At 32.1% G+C, this 20,754-nt stretch overlaps 1 protein-coding gene across 3 annotated transcripts in view; it reads right to left on the reverse strand.

Moving 5' to 3' along the window:
* LOC149741753 (dynein axonemal heavy chain 10-like) overlaps positions 1–20,754 on the reverse strand; it is a 42,163-nt gene that overhangs the window by 19,959 nt on the left and 1,450 nt on the right. Inside the window, exons 2-52 of one of the 3 annotated variants that reach the window (XM_089885802.1) lie at positions 20,432–20,582; positions 20,144–20,263; positions 19,760–19,857; positions 19,425–19,502; positions 18,842–18,988; positions 18,542–18,660; positions 18,212–18,324; positions 17,646–17,803; positions 17,269–17,502; positions 17,067–17,155; positions 16,795–16,912; positions 16,451–16,633; positions 15,788–15,992; positions 15,353–15,513; positions 14,828–15,004; positions 14,438–14,588; positions 13,967–14,053; positions 13,180–13,400; positions 13,033–13,122; positions 12,754–12,918; positions 12,243–12,385; positions 11,841–11,920; positions 11,565–11,720; positions 11,138–11,305; positions 10,801–10,955; positions 10,537–10,674; positions 10,292–10,422; positions 9,669–9,771; positions 9,194–9,396; positions 8,845–9,022; positions 8,335–8,492; positions 7,525–7,693; positions 7,267–7,345; positions 6,689–6,822; positions 6,210–6,283; positions 5,918–6,127; positions 5,595–5,763; positions 4,877–5,007; positions 4,653–4,749; positions 4,351–4,474; positions 4,006–4,168; positions 3,714–3,847; positions 3,394–3,470; positions 3,067–3,171; positions 2,637–2,794; positions 2,270–2,512; positions 1,729–1,912; positions 1,446–1,555; positions 775–933; positions 444–625; positions 53–189 (exon numbers count right to left, since the gene is read on the reverse strand). In XM_089885802.1, coding sequence (XP_089741928.1) covers positions 53–189; positions 444–625; positions 775–933; positions 1,446–1,555; positions 1,729–1,912; positions 2,270–2,512; positions 2,637–2,794; positions 3,067–3,171; positions 3,394–3,470; positions 3,714–3,847; positions 4,006–4,168; positions 4,351–4,474; positions 4,653–4,749; positions 4,877–5,007; positions 5,595–5,763; positions 5,918–6,127; positions 6,210–6,283; positions 6,689–6,822; positions 7,267–7,345; positions 7,525–7,693; positions 8,335–8,492; positions 8,845–9,022; positions 9,194–9,396; positions 9,669–9,771; positions 10,292–10,422; positions 10,537–10,674; positions 10,801–10,955; positions 11,138–11,305; positions 11,565–11,720; positions 11,841–11,920; positions 12,243–12,385; positions 12,754–12,918; positions 13,033–13,122; positions 13,180–13,400; positions 13,967–14,053; positions 14,438–14,588; positions 14,828–15,004; positions 15,353–15,513; positions 15,788–15,992; positions 16,451–16,633; positions 16,795–16,912; positions 17,067–17,155; positions 17,269–17,502; positions 17,646–17,803; positions 18,212–18,324; positions 18,542–18,660; positions 18,842–18,988; positions 19,425–19,502; positions 19,760–19,857; positions 20,144–20,263; positions 20,432–20,582 — 7,317 coding nt within the window. Of the gene's footprint in view, positions 1–52; positions 190–443; positions 626–774; positions 934–1,445; positions 1,556–1,728; positions 1,913–2,269; positions 2,513–2,636; positions 2,795–3,066; positions 3,172–3,393; positions 3,471–3,713; positions 3,848–4,005; positions 4,169–4,350; positions 4,475–4,652; positions 4,750–4,876; positions 5,008–5,594; positions 5,764–5,917; positions 6,128–6,209; positions 6,284–6,688; positions 6,823–7,266; positions 7,346–7,524; positions 7,694–8,334; positions 8,493–8,844; positions 9,023–9,193; positions 9,397–9,668; positions 9,772–10,291; positions 10,423–10,536; positions 10,675–10,800; positions 10,956–11,137; positions 11,306–11,564; positions 11,721–11,840; positions 11,921–12,242; positions 12,386–12,753; positions 12,919–13,032; positions 13,401–13,966; positions 14,054–14,437; positions 14,589–14,827; positions 15,005–15,352; positions 15,514–15,787; positions 15,993–16,450; positions 16,634–16,794; positions 16,913–17,066; positions 17,156–17,268; positions 17,503–17,645; positions 17,804–18,211; positions 18,325–18,541; positions 18,661–18,841; positions 18,989–19,424; positions 19,503–19,759; positions 19,861–20,143; positions 20,264–20,431; positions 20,583–20,754 lie in introns of all 3 variants that reach the window. The other 2 variants (XM_089885793.1, XM_089885784.1) reach the window with 2 other exon arrangements.

Raw genomic sequence — 20,754 nt, forward strand, 5'->3', positions numbered from 1 at the left:
CATCAATTTTTGGTAACACAGCAGTTTAATCCAAAGTTCGTATACGACTTACCAGATCAATGCATGGGATTGTATACTTGGTGTACAACTTGTTTAGAAGATCTTGTTCTATTTTACTGCTACGTAGAGAGATCCACTTCTGCCAGTATGGATCATAATTCAAGTTCTTTGGATCAACATACACCATACCTACAACACAAACAGTGCTATCAGTTGCAAATACATGAAATTGATTACAATAAAAACATTTTATAAGATGTAAATTTAATGAAAATTTACATCTTGACGACAAATTTTTAAAAGCACTCTTTAAACTAGGTTACTTACACAAAATATACATTTTTTTTGTTTTCAATATTGCACACATTTTCATTATATGGTTTAAAAAGAGGTAACTAAGTTAATAATAATTCATAAATGTTAGAAATATTTGTAAACCATACCAGCTCTTGATACAGTGGCAGGAGATGCATATTGTAGATCTCCAACTTCAAACAAGAGAGCACAGTGACCTTGTAATCGAATACGTTCACCGTTAGCCAAGGTCAGTAATTTGTTGTCGTCCATCACAGAGTTCATGTTTTCCACCCACAATGCATCTACATCTCCATCGAAGAGAATGTATCTACAAATGTGAGATTACAAGATCATTTACACCTGAACTACATTGTTCCCACAAAATGGCATTCAAGTTTTGCGGCTGATAGACTCTGGTACAGATGTCATTACTTGCATAAGAATATACGATTTCAATTATATTCATAAAAAACAAACCTTTTTTCTTTCTTCTCTGTTGGTTTATTGACTTCTCTGAAGATGTTGGACAAGACGCCATCTGTCCAATCTCTTGTTATGGGATCCAGGATACCGTACAACTCAATTACTGTCATTGCTTTTGAGTTGATAATATGCATCTTTGTATTCAAGCCAAGCCTGAGACAATGAATAAGATGTTGGATTTAAAAGGTTTTGCTTAATAAAGGGTATCAAAAAAAATTATTTTAATACAGAAAAAAATGTTTAAATAATATAAACAAATATAGAAACCAGCAAATTATCAAAGCTATTTAAATTGATGGCCACTGCGGTTCAAGCATAGCCAACACTGAATCTAAATCGTTCCAATCAGTTTAGTTGGTATGTTGCCACATTCTCTAACCATTGCCACTTTCGTTATTGTTTGTATCTAGAATCATATATTTAAGGCTATGGTATACTTGGATCTTTAGGAAAGATTTGTGGCAGAGTAAACACTTCAAGTCTTGCATTTTACCTCATTTTTCTAAATTATTGTTAATTGGTAATTGTGACATCCTGTCTAGAATCAAATGAAAACTACACTACATAACAATTAAAAACTGATCAAAATCTGAAAATACTGTAAACAACATAATTCGGACATATATATTTAATGGAATATCAGTGCTATCGTAAGTCAGTGTTACTTTGTTTGTGCTTGAGCAAGTGTGTTGATGACAACTGACTTCCCACCACCCGTTGGTCCAACTATCATTGTTGTGTGACGTGTCATCATTGTTTCGTATAATTGCACAACCTGTTATATTGGTGTGTATTGATTATAATTATAAACCATTTACAATTGATTAAAACCCTTAGTTGATTCGGTTAAAATTTTTTTTTTTACAATCAACACTGAAGTATTGAAGAAAGGACAATATAAATGTAAGACAGTTTTTTCAACTTTGTCAAATAACATGTTATACTTACTTTGTCAACTTGGTTTTCAAGCAAGACATAGTTGTTACCAAGTATGGCATCCTCCACTGCATCATTGAAGTTGGGGTAACGTACACGAGGGCAGTCAAGTCCAGGAAACAAATCTCCGATCAAACCAAGGAACAACGGAACATCCTCAAATATGAACTTTGGAAGATTCATATCACGCAATGCTCTGATGAAGAAGTTAGAAATCAGCATCAATGTTTTTACATACAGTAGTCTTACTTACAGATTTAAATACAGCAGACAGTTGAAGAAAAATACATAAAGATAACAAAATAAAATGTACATACTTTAAAAAACTGCAGTGAAGAACATTAGTGTACATGTATTGTCGCCAATTGTTTGTTATGGCGAAACATCTTCAGGGTTTGCCCTTAAGTGTTTTGTCTAAAGACACATACGCCAGCAATGATAGCAGCGTTATGCATCGAAAATGTTTTCACTGGGCTACAGGCGTAATATTAAACAAAAGAAAAGAACTTTAAAAATCTTTATAAAAAAACAGAATTTTATAACAAAATTTCACCTCATCAACACAACTTCTTCATGAAGATCAGCTGAACCTCTTTTCAAATCACCAGCCATAACCAACACAGCTTTAAGCGCACGGAGTCCAAAGTCATAATGATGTTGCTTTGAAAGTTGTTCCTTAGCAAGTTTATACAACACTGTCATCTTCTTCGCTAAAACTTTTGCCGTGAGGAATCCTTCTGAGAAGAGCATTATCTCACAGATCTGTTGCAGGTCAGGCACGATCACAACCACAGGTCTGCAGATTGGTAAATACATATTAAAACATAAGGATGAGTAGTGTGACACAGTTTTACAAGCACCTTAATAAAACGCAAACAAAAAATTACTAATACCTTTAGTAAACTATATTCCCCATTCACCTGAACAAAGCTTTCACGCTTTCAGGAAGTTCTGTACGACCAGCATAACCAGGATTCATCGTGATGAAAATTCCCATCCTTCCATCAAGGGAAATTTCTGTTCCCTCAAAATGAAATCTCTTCAAGTGATGCATAAGGGCATTCCTGATGGTTTGAACCTGCGTAACATAAGAAACATATAGAAGTTTATGGACTGATTCCTTGAAAACAGATATTGTTTAAAGACAAAATATTTCTCTTTGCTCTCTTAGGCATTTTAAGTGGTATAATTACTATGTTTGTAACAAGAAATCACAGTAAGCAGCCATTTTAGAAGTAAGGGGTAAATTAGATGAACATTTTAATCTTACGTTAAAAACACAAATATACAACATAAGCAAAAAGTTTTTAAGTCAATTTCTGTCAAACAAAAATTATTTTAATATTTAACCTGAGATGAGACAACCGAAAGCACAGAAGCGTCGATTCTGTTAAATTCATCAAAGCATCCCCATGCACCACATTGGGCAAGACCAGAGAATATTTTACCAACAGCCTATAAATAAAACCATTTTACATACAACTGGTAAAGTTAGATACAAAACTTCTTTTGATAAAAAGTAAAATTGCTGAATGTAAATAAACTTTTAAAAATACCGTACACTTTAATTTTAACATGTAGTAATTCACAACCAATATATAGGTGTATAATCAAACACAATATAAAAAAAACATAATGAGTGCAAAAAACTCTGATAATAATTATTATTCATCGAACCTTAAAATCCATCCCTTCCCCACAGTTTGTAACAACGCACAACAAACCAAGAGCTTTCGCCAAATCTTTGACGGTTTCTGAAAAAAGATGAACATTGTTCATCTACAATTATTGATACTAATTGAATCACAATGGTTGCATGAACCTCGAACAAAGTCCACTTAAACAGACATAAGAAGTCTGGAGGTTGGGGCAATGGGCCAAATCTGGCCTAAAATCCCCAGTGGTAACAGCATTGAGCCTTGAACCTGTATTCTCTGGTCTTAAAGCAGGTACTCCAACCACTCTGGCATATGTATATAATACTAAGTAGCACTGACCTGTTTTGCCAGTACCAGCAGGACCAGCAGGAGCCCCTCCCAAGTACATAGATAAAGCTTGTGTTAATGTCAAGTAGATACGATCAGTAAGAGGAGTGATGACAAGACGACCGTTCAACCCCATGTATTCGTAACTGCAAAGATAAATGTATTTACCTTGTAATTTAATAAAACATTATTGTATAAAAATATGCTAAATTTTCCATTCTAAATATTTAGCTTTAAGAAAACTATTTATTAAAATACTCAAATCAAGTCTGTATGTTTAAATAAATTTGGAACAAATGCCCACCCATATCCAAATGATCCCGTGCACTGTTTAACTTCAAGTTGATCTGATTCCTTCTCCCAATAAAACCTCAGTTGAGATTCCCATTCAAACTCCTTGGCATCGAGAATAGAATCACGAACAAAGGTATCAATGATATCACGAGCGTGGACATCAATGATTAACACTGAATATAAATTAATAATCTGTATTTGTTTTTTAATTGAGCATGTTGAACAAGATTATATACAAAATCATAAGATAAAAGCAGAAGAACAAAAATATTATATTTAATCATTAAATAAAACGTAAATATTTAATAAATATCATGAAAAAACCTAAACATTTCAAGTCCTTCAAATGACTCACCAGTGTTAAACTTTTTCCGTTCATTTGAATTAAGCGGGGATTGAATCTTGGTCACCAAGCTATCTATCTGACCATGCATCTGCACTGCATAGTTCTTCATTCCAAGCTTATCACCCTTTCTTACCTGGAGTGAGAAACAACAATTTGGTTACAATATACAGTTTAAAACATTGCCTGATATTAATGTGTTACATTAACATACTTTTCAACAATTTAAATCTTAACTAAAACTGCTGTGGTTATTTTAGTAATTTCATTTTTTCTTTATAATTTAACCAAAATATCGTGTTTATGAATCCCACCTTATGAAAAACATCTTCAACCTCCCATGTCCACCATATCTGGTTGCCAGCCAACACAACCATACCTTGGTAAGGTAACATCCATTCAACACGATCTCTGCAACACAGAAAATAAAATGGATGACAAAACCACTTATAGTAAACACACTAACGAACAGTTTAAAACTTATGTAAAGTTTATTTTAGTTACATTATTTTTATGATCAAAATGAGGAAATGCTTACATTTCATGACAATAAGTAAAGACAGCTTCTTTTGTGATAAGTCGGTTTGTACTTCTCATTTCCCCCAACACAGATGTCATCCAATCCTCTACTCTGCCCTCCGCTGGTACGTTTTTATAAAAGTTCATTTTCTGAAAGTAAATAGAGTTAAAATAAATATAATACCAAAATAACAAACACAGTTAGTTTGATACATCTTTTGAGTTAAAAAATGAAGTTGAGTGAACCGGCAAGAAGAATCTATAGTTAATGGTTATGCGTGTTGTATTAACTCACATTAGCTAGTAACTAAGCTATATAATAAGATAGATATTTTACCATTTGATTAACATTGGATTTTAACATCGAGTACTCAATAAACTTTCCTGGACAAAAATTAGGAGTGAAGATTTTATAACTTATTATCAAGTTAAAGAATCCTTGCAGAATTATCTCATTTTAAACACTTAAGAAGTCCTGCTTGAGACCAGCTAGAATATTATCAAACTACAGTAGGGTGGGGGAAGATGGGACACCTTTTACCTGTATTTTTTCATCCCATTTATCAGTAAACAAAGAACATTTAAATAATTATAAAACTATATCCCCACGACTCCCATAGACTGTTGTTAATTGTTTAAAACTTGATCAGGATACTTGGATATTATGTGCTAATGGTGTCCCATCTTCCCCTACCCCGCTATATAATTACTTTGTTAAGCAAATAGTTGCGACTTACCTCTCCCTCAGCAGAAATCATTCCCGCCACAATCCACTCCCCTGATGCTCCCTCCTGGAACTGGAGTTTGGAAATATTGTCGTACATTTTAATGATGTGCTCCTGGACACATCTGGGATCGCTGCTTCCAAGGATGCTGAGCAACTCATCATCGGAAATGAAGAAAAACCTGATGAAATATTATAAAATTACTGCACTGCTACTTTTGTATAAAAAAAACTACCTCTAGAAGTATTTATTATTGCATAAGTTAAAGAGTAATTTACTAACTTACAATGAGAAACTTTAATAAATGAATGATAGCATTTGAAATGATAGCTAACCTTGGAAAAGCATTTCGTTTTGAGTCAAGATAATCATTTAATGATTTCTGACATTTTTCCAATCCATCACTTAGATTTTGAAGATCCTGAAGTCGGTTAGGAGCATGGCATGCATCTTTGATCTTTGGGTTCTTCACTGTGTCCTGCATAATCTTCTTAAACATCTTGTCAATGTTGTCAAATTTCTTTGCTTCTTCTGGAAGTTGAGACCTATTATGTCAAGTTAGGTTTATAAATACAACTAATTTACCAATGTATACCATCTTGTTTTACATTCACAGATTAAACTTACCTGATATCTCCACCAATGAAAATAGATTCGAGATACATCCATTTTCTTTGCACCACCATCCACACATCACATACCTGGAATAAAAAAATGGTAAAAAATCTTCCGCGGGCGCGGCGTAGTGGTTAGCGCCCCTGTCTGTACCCAGAGGTAATGGCTTGACGCTGCTACCATTGTTGACGCATGTGTCCCTGGGCAAGACACTTAACAGCAATTGCTCCAACCCAGTGGTCACTAATGGGTTGTCCAAATAATCAGCCATAAATAAAAAATAAAAATAATAAACACCAACAAAATAACATACATGGTAACTCGTAAGCTGGCACGAGGTGTATGAACACCAGTGTTATAACAACTGTCGTTTTCTGGCGACGCGAGGATAAAGTAAGTTACATTTATTTATTCATTCAAAAGTAGCGAAACAAAAACATACTGAGTTTAACAATGCAAACTGAAATGTCATAAACACAAAGATGGATTACCTCACTAATCAGAGAAAGTCCCTTCTCCCAGTTTTGCACGGATCCAAGGAAAGGGCCAACAAATCTCGACGCAGACATACTTTGTAAGTTCATCGCATTATCATCCAGTATCTGCATGACCTCATCCACAGAACCTTTCAATTAAAATTTTACTTACAGAATATTTGCAAACAAAATTATTATCATAGTATAAATGAGGATCAGATTTAAATCGAGTTTATATAAGCAAAATTATTCAAACTTAATTTTAATTTAGTTTGTAAAAATAATCTCATTGGCAAATGCTTCCCAACCTTAGATAAGTTCGAGACACAGCGAAATATACAAGTGCATTTAACAAATCTACCAAGGTAGTCTTTTTCCAAAGCAGTTTTGTTCATATGCATAATGTGTTGAGTAAGTGATAGAATTAGGTTATGTAGTAACAAAGATAAAAAAAATTTAAAAACTATGAAAAAAATATGATGTAAATGTTAGGCACAGCTTGCTATGAGCATTAAACACAGTTAAATTTATTCATTAGAAATATTTATGCAATTTGAATCGTAAATACATAGTCATATTATCAACAAACATACCTAGAACAACTCCTCTGTCTTGAGTTCCCTTCATATATTTGATGACAACAAACTTCATCATCTCCCATGTTTCAACCACCTTATATTAAAAGTTTCAATTGAATATAAAGCAGTTTGTACTTAATTTAGTTTTTTCACTTACAAAAGTAATTAAAATACTAGAAGTTTTAAATAAAAAGAAATGCATATTTTGTGACAGAAAAACTTATATTTATAATGCTTTTTTGGAAGTTATCTTGGAAAATTATAAATCTTTACTTCTTTCAACCCCTTTTCAATGCTCAGTTCTTTTGAAGCAGCAGTGACAATCTCGGCAATTGTGTCAGCATAGTTATGAAGTTGCATGGAAAATAAGTTTTCAAGGGTGAATGTGTCAGGATTCATATCAAAGTTTTTCCCAGTTTTTGTCATCAGTTCTTTCCAATGACTATAAATATCAACAATATATAATGATATTTGTTTCATAAACTTAAAAAGAAACTTTTTTATTAAAGAAACTGTAATGCTTTACGGTATAGAAAAAAAAAGGAATTTTTTATCACTCCTAAAGTTATGAATGAATGAATGTAACTTACTTTATCCTCGCGTGGCCGGAAAACGACAGTCGTTATAACACAGGTGAGCACCTCGCGCCAGCTTACGAGTTACCAAGTATGTTACTTTGTGGGTGATTATTTTTTTTGGATTTTTTTTTTCATTTTTATGTATGGCTGATAATTTGGACAACCCATTAGTGACCACTGGGTTGGAGCAATTGCCGTTAAGTGTCTTGCTCAAGGACACATACTTCCACAATGGTAGCAGCGACGAGCCTTGAACCCATTACCTAATGGTTACAGGCAGGCGCGCTAACCACTATGCCATGGCGCCGGACCAATGCTTATGATGCTTAAATTTAGCAGATGTCACATATCATATATTGACAACTTTTATAAAATTTGCATTTGACATAAAAACACATAAAAGGCAATGTGGAACATAAAAAAAATTATAACAAACATGAAACTTTTTATTTTCTCTTTGCTATAAAAATGCAATAAAACTTAATGAATTAAAATAAGAATTTACCGTTCTCTTAGAGCTTCATTCTTGAGATCCAAGAACAAAGGAATCGATTCCTTAAATTCTCTCATCTTTGCATCAAGATGTTGAGCAGGAGGAAGAGCTTTTACTGGTTTTGGAAACTTTTTCAGTTTCTTTACAAAGTTTTCGATGCCTTCCACAAGCTGATAAGGAAAAACATAAAGTAAACAACACAAGCAAACATAGCTCGAATAAATAGACATGTACCATTATAAAATGATTGAAAAGAAGCTGTATAAAGACGCATACAACGTTTAATAAAAGATGGGGAGGCAAGTTATCTACTGTATTTATGTTATCGTTACCATTTTTTATGTGCTGTTACATATATAAATCCGGTACTAACGGATTCTGATGTGTGGAAGATTAAATTATTAATTACTGGTAAATTCGGTGATTGCTTAGTTAGAAATTTAATATTCGATAAGAGACTAAACAATTTAAATTAAATATAAATCAAAGTCGCATAGTGTTTATCACTAGATTAAAACGAACCAGATTGACGTTCAGGTTTGCCCATAAAGTTTGAGCCCACTCCTCCCTTGCAACACTCTGTTCTTGATACAAAGCATAAATCATTTCTAATCCTTTCATTTCGTTTTGTACACGAACTAAATTTGGATAGGGAGTGATTTGAAGGTCGAACAATTTCTCTGCATTTGTCAATTCCTGCCTAAAAATCAAGATTCAAATGCAACGTATATCTATAGATACAGGGTAAACAAAATAACAAGGTAAAATTCAATGTACATAATTTGACAATCAAAGTAAACGAACAAAAGTTTAGCAATAAACAAGCATATTTTTAGAGTATTTCAGTGAAGAGTATGTTTAAACAGCAAACCTGTCAGCTTCATATTTCTGAAGATCTTTTCTGAACTGAGTTAGAATTTTCAAGCCATGTTCAAGGTCGGCACCAACAGCACCCGGTCCTGATTCATGAAACGTGTCGGCAAAACCTTCAAGTTCTCCTTTAAACACTGTTATTTGTTCTTGTGTAATTTTCGTGAACTTGATTTTTACACTTGTAAGGCCAACATCCACAACCTGGGTTTCAAATTTAAGATCATGAGTTTTTGTTGATAAAATGGAAAGTGTGTTTATGTTGTTATCTAGCTTATCCTTCACTTGAATATGTAAATAAAGCTTAAATAAGTTAAATGAAGAATTTCATCTTATTTATTGTTAAAGAAAAATGCTTGGATAAATTGAAGTTCCTGGCAATTTATATTGATAGTTAAGTATATCGAACTTTTTGGTTTGTAGGCCTTGAAGTTGTATAATGTGGTCAAGAACATACAAGATGATCTTCCTCTCACCTTGGCATTAAAAAACAAGTCATCCCATGTTTGTTTAATTGTTGAAACTAAATTTCTTTCTTCATCGGAGAATTCAATCTTGTACATTTGAATTGTGCGATACCTTGTGTTGGAAATATAAATTTAATTGTTTTCTTTAAATACACCAAGGCAGATCATTTAAACCACAAACAGATATTCTAAACCATATTTAAAAAAGGTCTTAATCCACAAAACAATGGCAAAGCATCTTTAGTAAAAAGAGAGTTTAATAAGTTTTTAGTCACTGCGCCACTAATTATATTGTGCGGGTCTTTGCGCAAGACACTTTATAACAATTGCCTTAACCCAGTGGTTGCTTATGGGTTGTTTAAATTGTAAGACAGAAATTACAAATAAATAAGATATTTCTTAATAATATAATATATAAATACGTGGTAAATCGTACGAGAGCATGAGGAGTGTGAATCAAAACACCCGTGTTATAACAACTGTCATACGAGGATCAATAGGTTACATTCATTCTACAATTTAAATCTACACCTGACTGCACCAGTGCATGAATGACTTTTTTCACAAAATTTGACAACTGATTAAATTAGCTTAGATAGTATATCTAATGTTTAAGTTGGAAATAAATCAACCTTTCAATGATGTCACTTATTCTCATTTCAACATCAAGAGATATTGCTTTTGTGTTAGAAATTACGCCAAGAACAAACTTTAAGTCTTCAAGACTATCTGGGCTCCTCTGTAGATCTTTAGCCATTTGATTCTATAATAAATGAAATAAAAAATATCAATCAAATAAATAACTTGTTTACTTTAATAATGAAAACTGTAGGAAAGTTGATTTTGTCACTTACCAACATATCTATTTGTCACTTACCAACATATCTCTGAGAGAAAATAGATTTTCCTTTGCAGAATCATTGAGTAATTTACCAAGAGATTGAACCCACATGAGTGCGTGTTCCTGCACTGTCATTGCAAGTGGGACAAGATTCAATTTCAAACATTGTTCATCCTGAAACAATTAAAATAAATATTTTATTAATTCCAAGCGTTTTCTGAGACAAAAGTTATTTTTTTGCATTTTATATTTTTGCAATGTTTAGCCATTATTGTTTTGGTTTTAAAACATCCAACTAACCTTTGGAGTGGCTTGTAAGAACACATCTTCAGCTATTTTGCTGTAAAATAGTAATTTATCATCATATGCAACACATGAAGGATTCTTTGCTGCAAACTTTTCCATCACAATGGTTTTTTCAAGTTTCCATAACGCTCGATATCTTTTCCATTTTGCTGAAAAAATAATAATTTTTAACTCATGTTACTTAATGCAATTTATTCAAAAGGAATTAGATACTTTCTGACAGAAAAAAATACTACATTTAATGACGGCTTGACTTGTATGCAAATGTGAATAAAAAATAAAATTACACAATAATAACCACAGTTGATAACATACAAAATAATTGACTCACGTTGGCCAAGAAACTTGGTTAGATTGGATAATATCTTCTGCATGTTGCTTGAAATGGAGGTAAATAACTCAGCTATGCGAGGATTGGGTGCAATGTCTTGATAGAATGTTATAAGAACTGGTTCATCTTGACCTTCTGCTTGCTGAGCTGGTGTTTCAGCGCAAGTTCCTTGAATGAAGTTCAAAATAAAGTAAATCACTTTCCCTTGTACATTATGTAGTATCTATTATTTCATTTTCTAATGCTTAAAAACAAACAGCTTTATAGCTTGTTTACGACAATGTGATTTTAAAAAAATTTAAATATAAAACAGTCAGCATAAAGTCATGTAAGTAAAACCCATATCTAAAATGTTATCTACAAATCTCTGAATGACATTGGAGCAGTATACATTTTAACTTTAACCATATATATATATATATTTCACCTGCCATCCATCTCACAAAGTGTTTGGTGCTTTCCACACAATCACGCACACACTGCACAGTTAACTTGTGAACTTCATTGGCAGCAGGATGAAGCACGATCTCAGGTGTTGAAAGAATTGTTTCAATTTGCATCAATTGTGTGTTGCCAGTCACAGCTGAAGAAAAACAATCATATATTTAATAATATTTTTGTTTTTTGGTTTACAATTTGTCTTTGTAACCTAAACAGATTGGCGTAAACAATTTTTTATGAAAAATATATTTTTGTTGCTCACCATCATTAAAATTGGATAAGTTTCTGGTCACAAGTTCAGTGAGAGAATCAAACATCTGTCTCTCCCAGTGCTCATAATACCTGAGATAAATTACCCATCAATCAACTATTACAATATAGTTTCATTAGACTTTCATGACAAAAATATAATGTTTTTTATTTTCAATATTTTAACATAGTTGAATTTATACTTAAAAAATAAATTTGTTAATATAACTGATTGATGCAATTAACATTCTTTTTAATATTTTAAAGAATCGTAAAAAACACTGTTTTTTTGCTTTAAATAAAAACTTTTATGTCTTTCTTGGTTGTGAACACAATGTTAGGAATAGAAGAAACATCACAAAAAATAAGTACACTGGACTATCTTTAAAAATACCATTGATAAAATAACAAGCACCTGTGCAATCTTGGTGACTTGCCAGTATTAGTGTGTGCCACCAGCCCTTCCATTTTAGTTAAGAGTGGACCAATTGCTCGATATTTTCTGCTTAAGGCCTCCAGATCTTTCGCTCGTTCTAACTCAATATATTCAAAAAACTCCTGTTGTTGAAACCAAATTATACATTATTTAAAAGCAACTGCAACTTCATATCAATAATAATAATAAATTTTATTTGTTTCTTCAATAACGGTAGCAAATAATTAGAAATATATCAAATGAAAAGACAGGATATAGCGACAAAACAACAGTTGGTAAAACAGGCTTACAGTTAAAAACATATTTACATTTAATTGGAACAAAATAAACATGGTTGGTACATCTAGCGGACAGACGAGCCATTTATTTTAATTAACCTAAACTTTTAATAGAAACAAAAGTGTGCGTAAAGACACGACCGATGATAAATTATGTAAAGGTTTGTTTAATAAAAATATTCATGTTTATGTAAGCTAAGATACATTCTTACTTTAACATTTGGTAAATCTCCAGATTGCTTTGGAGGGATTTTTTTGAACAGATCCACATTACGAATCATCTGTATCCTGCTGTCGATATCCTTTGCATTCTTCTGTATCTGATTCACCAGAGATTCAAACTTTCCAATCGCCACCCCACATCGTGTAATATAATCCTGATAACATGTTTCGCTTTAAATTATATATTTTTCAGGTGAATTATTCTAAATTCAAATAGTATCATTTTTTTATAAACTTTAAAGCCAACAGAAAAAAAGTAGTTTTCTTACCTGTATACCAAGAGAATTCCAATTAAGTCTTTTATATCCAGGTTTTAAGACTCGCTTGAGTTCACGTATGTGTTCATCAAGCAACTGTGCCTGTGGGAGCAAAAGATAATAAACACAATGTAACACGGTATCAAAGAAACAATATACCTCTGCGCTATCTAGAGATGATAGGAGAGCATGGTATCTATTGAGCATGTGTGTCAACCCACTGATGTATGAGAAGTACTTATCCTCTTGGAGAGCAACATTCCTTGCAAGATCTGGCACCAGAAAACCAAGTTGTTCCATGTACTTAGTTTCAGTTGTGATTTCCTGCAGCTCAGGAGCAAAATTGACGATGTATTGAATTCCATCATTTTGTTTCGCATCTGTGTGTGAGCAGTATTATTATTGAAATTAAGAAACTCAAAAAATTCAAAATCTACACAGTACAACATTTTTAAATATGTAATATCATACAAACCAAATAATAAAAAAAAGTGAAATTTATTTTTTCACTTTACAGCTGCTTTTACACATAATTAGGTTGGACAATCGTATGCAGGTTTATTCTGAAGCTTTTGGCATTATTTCTCAGGCAAGGGATTTTATATTTAAAAACTTTTTCATACACAAACAAATGAAGGGGAGTTTTAAAATGTTATCAGATTTATGAGACATGCTGTGTTTTATAAAAGGCAAACCCACAAAAATTAAATATTTTTATACACAAATACAAGGTACCACAAATTTAAAATAAAACTGTAGCCCGTCTGTAAAAGTGCATCAAAGCGTATTATACTAGTTAAGAAACTACAAACGGTGATATATTTTGGCTACATTTTTTATAAAAATTTTAATTTTATCCATATCTGTTCATCAACATTTTTTTGTTGGTACAGCCCATTTAAATAATCATTTCAAAATAAATTTGTAGTAATTTCTCAAAACACACCTGTGTTGAAGATATCATTGAATTCATCGTTTGAATCAACATTTTCAATATTCGCTGGTGTCTGGGGTGGTCCAGAAGAACTACCAGCTGAATAATAAATTAAGAAATAGTTTATAAAAAAGCGAAATTTTGCATACAGTTCACTACCTTTGAATTTAACTTATCATAAATCCATATGACATTGGTCTTCAATACAGGTAAAAGATTAAAGTGTTAATTAATATATAATGCTCTAAAACAGAATGATTTCTTCAAACATGTGGACATAGATCACAAACTAATTTTGCAATTTCTCGTTTTGAGGTATAAAATAAAAATTAAGATTCATGGTAACCAATGTTTCATCTGCCATATGGCGGGACTTTATTATCATACCTCAAAATAATTTGCTTACAATTAAACTTTTATATTAGGCTTGGGAGCACACACTCGCAGAAAATCATAATAACTGAGAAAAAAATAAAACACAACCTGCTGGTGTTGTTGGAGGTAAAGGATGAACAAGAAGATTCCTCTTAAGCAAACTTGGAAGAGCACCATCCACGTATTCTAACCACTGCTGGTACTTTGTGTCTTCGTAATCTTTCATTTGCCGAGCAACCAAAAGATATTTTGCCTTAGCCTGGTAGGAAAAAATGATAATTATTAAACTAGGTAAAGAGCTCTATGCTAATACTATTGTGCGCATGTCTGTATTTGGGCAAGGTACAGAAATTGCTTTAAACCAGTGCTTACTAATGAGTTAAAGAAATTGTCTATCGTTCAGAAAAAAATAAAAATACAATCACCAGCATTACCAGCTATATACTTGGTTGGCCAAACACATTCCATAATATTTTTATCCACTTTTAAAAAACTTACAGCTTTTCCCTGTTCAGTTATCAGCATGTCATCCACACTTTGAAACCTGATGATGGTGTGTTTCATCCTGTTGAAAAGGGATCGCTCCCATGAGATTGCTCCAGCTACCGGAGGTTGGTTCTTTGTTAACGGAGGATCATTCATCGATTGAAGAAAGAGTTTGTTGATAATTTCAACCTTTAGAAAAACGTATATTGTTTGTTGCATGTTAAGTAAAAAGATAATGTTTTACTAAAAGAATTTAAACACAGTCTTATTTTTTATAACGGGTTCAATCTGAAACCTTTTTTCTCTAATATTCGTAGTCACTGAGTAAAGAGTTTTACATTTATTACAATATATGGTGTTATAACACAACTTATAGAATTATTCCGAAGCTATGATGGTGCAATCAAAACATCAATTTACTAAAAAGACTAGAATTATTTAACAGCTACTAAATATGAATCTTAAGTGTTGTGTCATCTACACACATACCTTAAATCAGATAGAACCAAACACTTTAATAAATATGCGTAATTTCACCTCTTTCATGTATTGAGCAAGTATATCGTTAAATTTTCTCATCATCTGGTTGTTTATTGCTTCCCTGGATCGAATGTGTTTGAATTTAAGCAACATATCAAACGCTCCTTCTGCTGATCTCAGTGTTTTGAAAGATTCATCAATGAAACGTTTTGCTTCAACTAAAGTAGATGAACAACAAACCAGTGTGAATATGTCTTAATGACTAAGTAGTTAAAAATTATCTTATGCACCTTCACTATTTTTCACAGAGTCAAATGATTAAAAAATACATACACAACTCTATATATGTTTAAATTAGGAATGGGCTAAGATCCAAAAATTATTTGGATTCTAAAATCCGTTTAAATTTGGAATTCGTAAGTACAAAATTAGTTTGAACTCGGTTTCTTTGCAAACTCTAATGTAAAACCTTTGCTTAGTTCCTGTATTTACCTTCAATAGCTTGCACTTCTCTTTCAAACCAGTTCATTACAGTTTTCCACATGGATGCCGATCTTAGTTCGAATGGATCAACTTTAACAGTTTCAATTGGACCAACCAAGCCGTCCACTCTCTTTAAAACATCCTCAATTCGCTTTGGGTCACCGGTGACTGCTTTTAACTCAGGCCCAAATATGTTGTAGAATTCCTCTAGGACCTAGTGTTTGGAATTGCGATAAATATCCATGTGAGAAAATTGTATCATTCTGACATATACTCAATATAAGCACATATACCAAAACTATATCAAACTATAATAAATGTGCTGTATAATATACAATGTTTATATCCCTGCAATGTTTGTACCATTTATTTATGTTTACTAATCTAGTCAACCTCGCTAAATCAAACTGTTGCCGGTGCCGAATTTAGATCTATTACTTTGTACAATCTTTTTCACTTAAAAAACATCTTCCTAACAAACATGGGGCTAATGTTATTTCTGGGTGATGATTTTTTTTGTACACATGTTTAGTGAGAAAATAATGCAGGGCATAGGCAATTATTTTATATTAAGTGCAACTGGTTTATCTTGCCTAATTGGACAAGTTTGGCTGGGTCCTGATGTGGTTTACTGGTTCTATTAAAATTGTCCACCGTTTTCATGTCCATTACCTGTGCAACATTATGCAAATTCTTGCAGATGCCAGCCATGTAATCTGTACGATCAAATAAACGTTTTCGATCAAACTCCCAACGGGCATCCCTTCCAGAAGCTTCTATCTTTGCTCTCACATCAAAATAAGTTTCTTTCCACAACTCAAGCATGTGACAAGCTTCTGATGTCTTTAATTTAACCTATAATGAAAATAGTGTTGGAAAAAATATTAAATATTTAGTGTGATGCATATCAGCTATAAAAATTATGAATGTATTTGGTTATGAAGGTTATACTATTAAAAGTTTTCTTGACTAAAACATGAATTAAACACAGTTTATGTTGTCACCATGTTTCAAACCTGTTCAGGTGATTCTCTGTAAATTGTTCGGATGTTAATAACACGAGTTACTCTTTCAGCAAGCTCCCAAGCAATTCTTTCCATCAAAGGAACCATTCGCTCATCTTTGTTGTAATGCCTTGAAATAAAGTTAAAAAATAAACTAGACTTGAAAATATTTAACAAATGTAACCATCACAAATTACAATCAATTTATGTAGACAAAACACTACATGCATATATTGTATTAAATTATTCTTTTACATACATATGTTGTAAAAATGTAAATTCACCTTGAAATGATCCACACCATACGCAGTGCATTCATCATGGAAGGAATTGTTTCAACCACAGTGTGGAAACCAGCACCATGTGCAAGACTCTGTGACATTAAAACATTAGTTATGTAAGTATTGCTATGAAAGAATACAAGTTAACTGACAATGCATTGACATTATTAATGCCAGGAACAAATTATTAAACAATTACACTTACTTTGAAATGTCGTTCGAGTGTTGTTAAGAATCGAACATTATCTTTTGCTTCCGTATAATATTTCGATAATTCATCGCGACTCATTTTAAAATTTGACAAAGCGGTTGTGTCAGCTTTCTGTGCAAGAACATCCAACATCTTGGTCACTGTTGGTAACTTTAACTGTTCACTCAACGCACTAAGAGCTGCGTTTCTTTCCCTCCAGAAATCAATTTCAGCCAACGGACCATTGCCCTGGAACAATTGTTTTGTTATAAAAGGACTAATCTTATTGACATCAAATAAAACCACCCAAAACAAGATGCTCCAATTTACAATTTATTCAACAATAACATAGGTTAAAACATTTATTGTTTTTAATTGAATAACATATCAACCTGTGGCTTCTTCTTCAGCTGTTGCTCGATGGCGGCTGAAATTTGTTGTTGCCAATTCCCGCAAGCATTTTCAATATCTTCCATCAATCCAGGACGACGGGCCAACTCAATCATATCGCCATCCAAGTTCAAATTCGGAATGTCCAGTCTTATTTCACCTGGACAGAAATGAGTTGTTATATAAAATACATTTTTACTAACACACGTTAATATCACAAAAAAAACTAAAGTAAGATATTAAAAAATTTATTTTAATAACAAAAATAATAACTTTATTTGTCTTTTCGATTAACGTAGCGAAGATTTAAAAATACTCTCAACAAAAAGACAGGATATAGCGTTAAAACAACAATTGTTAAACATACTTAGAGTTAAAAATTTAAATTTAGTTGAAAAAAAATAAGTGTGGTCGCTACACCTAGCAGACAAACGAGTCATTTGTGTTGAATTATTATCAAGTTAGTTTTCTTAAAGAAACAAAAATAGACATAAAGACAAATAACGAAATTGTGCAAAATATAAAATAAATGTGCGATAAAATGAATAATCGCATTACTTCCACAAACCTTCAAGTTGTTGACTTGTTCGCTGAATATGTTTTACAAACTTTGATAAACTCATAAGAAACTCATCACGCATCATTGCTTTAGCCTGACTTTCATGATGCAGTTCTTCCTCCCTTTATAATTGGGAGTTGTATTGTAATAAAACTTTTGGCTCGAAGACGTTAATAAAGTAAAAAAAATGTTTAAAAAATAAAAACATGATCTAAAACTAAATTTAGGAAGTTTGTTATTTTTTTTGAATACATGCTAAAAATAAGATAATTATATTTGTGCAACCTATTTTAGAAGTATGTTTATCATTTAAAATAAATGCAACCCAAGTCAACATACCGAGGTGTTTCACCACCAGGTGTTGATGCTGAGTATTGTTGAAGTTGTGGAGTTTGAGCAGCGGACGGAAGAATTTCACCCGATTTATGTTGACCAAAGGATAATAAAGGCATAAATACCTACATAAAAATATGAAGTATGGCCAAACTCTTTTCACTGTCATAAACATTATGTAATTAGTAGGGTGATGAGCAAAAACAACTGTTTTTTTTTAAATATTAAATATAACACCAGTTTTAAAATTGATAGTATTTATTGTTGATAGCAAGATAATCAACATAATAGTCCACCGCAACAAACCTGTGCGATCATTTGTTCCAACATGATGAGGGAACTACTGTTGAGCACACCTGACTCAACATACATGGAGAGCGTTGAATTCGCTTCATCAATGTCATTGGGAACAGGGATAACTCCGCTGAGGTTCCTTAGGAAATATACACACTCCTGCACAAACAAGATAATTAGAACTGATGTGACTTCACTTCATTGAATTAGCTCTTAAAATGTTATTTATTTGCTAATTAAACTCTTTTAACACGTGAAAATCTTTAGCAACGTCTTCAATTGAAACTGTTGCAAACATTGTGATAAATGCTTTTAACATTCAGATTTTAAAATACTGATTAGTGATTACATTATTAAAAGTAATTGTTTATGTTTAGTTTATATTTATGCCGCTTTAAAACTCAAGAACCATATAATTCATTAATATATAATGTATTTGATTCCAGTCAAAAGATTTATGAAAGAACTAAAATATGTGGACACAACCATCACAAAGAACAACAAGAACAACTGTTCAACAAAAAAGGATCTATAAGGCTTATGTGGTAAATTATAGCTTACTTATAATAAAATAAAATAATAGTTAATATCATACCTTATCCATCTGATCTTCAGGCAGGTGATTTTCACAAATGTATAATATTTGTCGTTCCACCATTTGAACAATGATTTTCTGATGATGTAAAAATTCACTGTTGATACCTAGGTTTTTACTTTTAACACCAGGCAATTAAGTAGCCTATGATGGCTAAAAACTTTTAAAAAATAGTTACTTGCTTATTTAGTTTATTTTCTAAAACAGGATTGATTACTGATACTTAGAAATATACTTAAAATTATTTAATGTTAGAATTAGAAAAAAATTCTAAATATAGCAATAGCACAAACACAGTCAGTACCACAAAGCTCTTTGCCATTAAAATAACACACCGTGTTAATGGGCTGTTCAGCAACCACATTATCTTCTGCTGAAGGATCCGCATCATTTGATGTTGCTTCAGTTTCACCTTCCTCTTGAGGTTTCTCAGCTTCTGTAATTTACATTATTTAATCATTTAAAAAATCAAACTGTTTGACAATTTAATGCCATCATGAAATGGTCTGTTTTTATTATTATATTTCTGTGGTTTGGTAGAAAAATATGTATCTTACACCTGATAGTTCCAATGTTAAATTGGGTGTCAAAACTACAACACAGACATGGGTTAAATATTAATAACATTCAGTTTACAGTTTGTAAATATTTGAAATAAAGCTTTTAAAATTGAAGAAAGTAATCTTAAAAGAAATATTAAAATTCTTTTCACAATGAACCTGTTGTTTTTTCTTCAGGAGAATCACCATCAGGGACTTCCCCATTAGCAGATGCAGCACTGTGTGGTTTGTCACTTGAAGTTGAACCAGCATCTGATGTTATGTCAGGAATATCAGGTTCTAAAACAAATGGAAAATATTTTAAGATTTTTTTTTATTTTATGAAGTATTTTTTCATATCAGATATTAGCATGTTGAATGTAAAAGTTAGGCTATGTAACTTATATATTTCATATAATTTTTCTGCATTTTTTAATTCCTTATAAAATTAATCTGAGATGATCTGACCACATTCAACTTCAACTTCCTCCTCTTCTTCCACCATGAGGACATAGAAGAGTAAAGCAGATGTTCCTTCATCATCAGATGACTCATTGAAGAAATGTTGAAGTTTAATTTCTTCCTCACCTTCATATCTTGATAACATTTCATTGAACACCTAAGTATGAACAAAGTTAATTTTTGTTAGAAATCTTTACTAGAGAGAATGTTAGGTTTGATATCTTTGATAATTTTATTTTGCAAGATGAATTAAATCCTTGCCTATACCCATACGCAAGGCAGGTGAATTACAGTAAAGAAATATGTTTTTGCACATTTTTAAAATTAGT

The sequence above is a fragment of the Ciona robusta genome, chromosome 1 (assembly GCF_009617815.1).
Source record: "Ciona robusta chromosome 1, ASM961781v2".
Classification (NCBI taxonomy): Eukaryota; Metazoa; Chordata; class Ascidiacea; order Phlebobranchia; family Cionidae; genus Ciona; species Ciona robusta.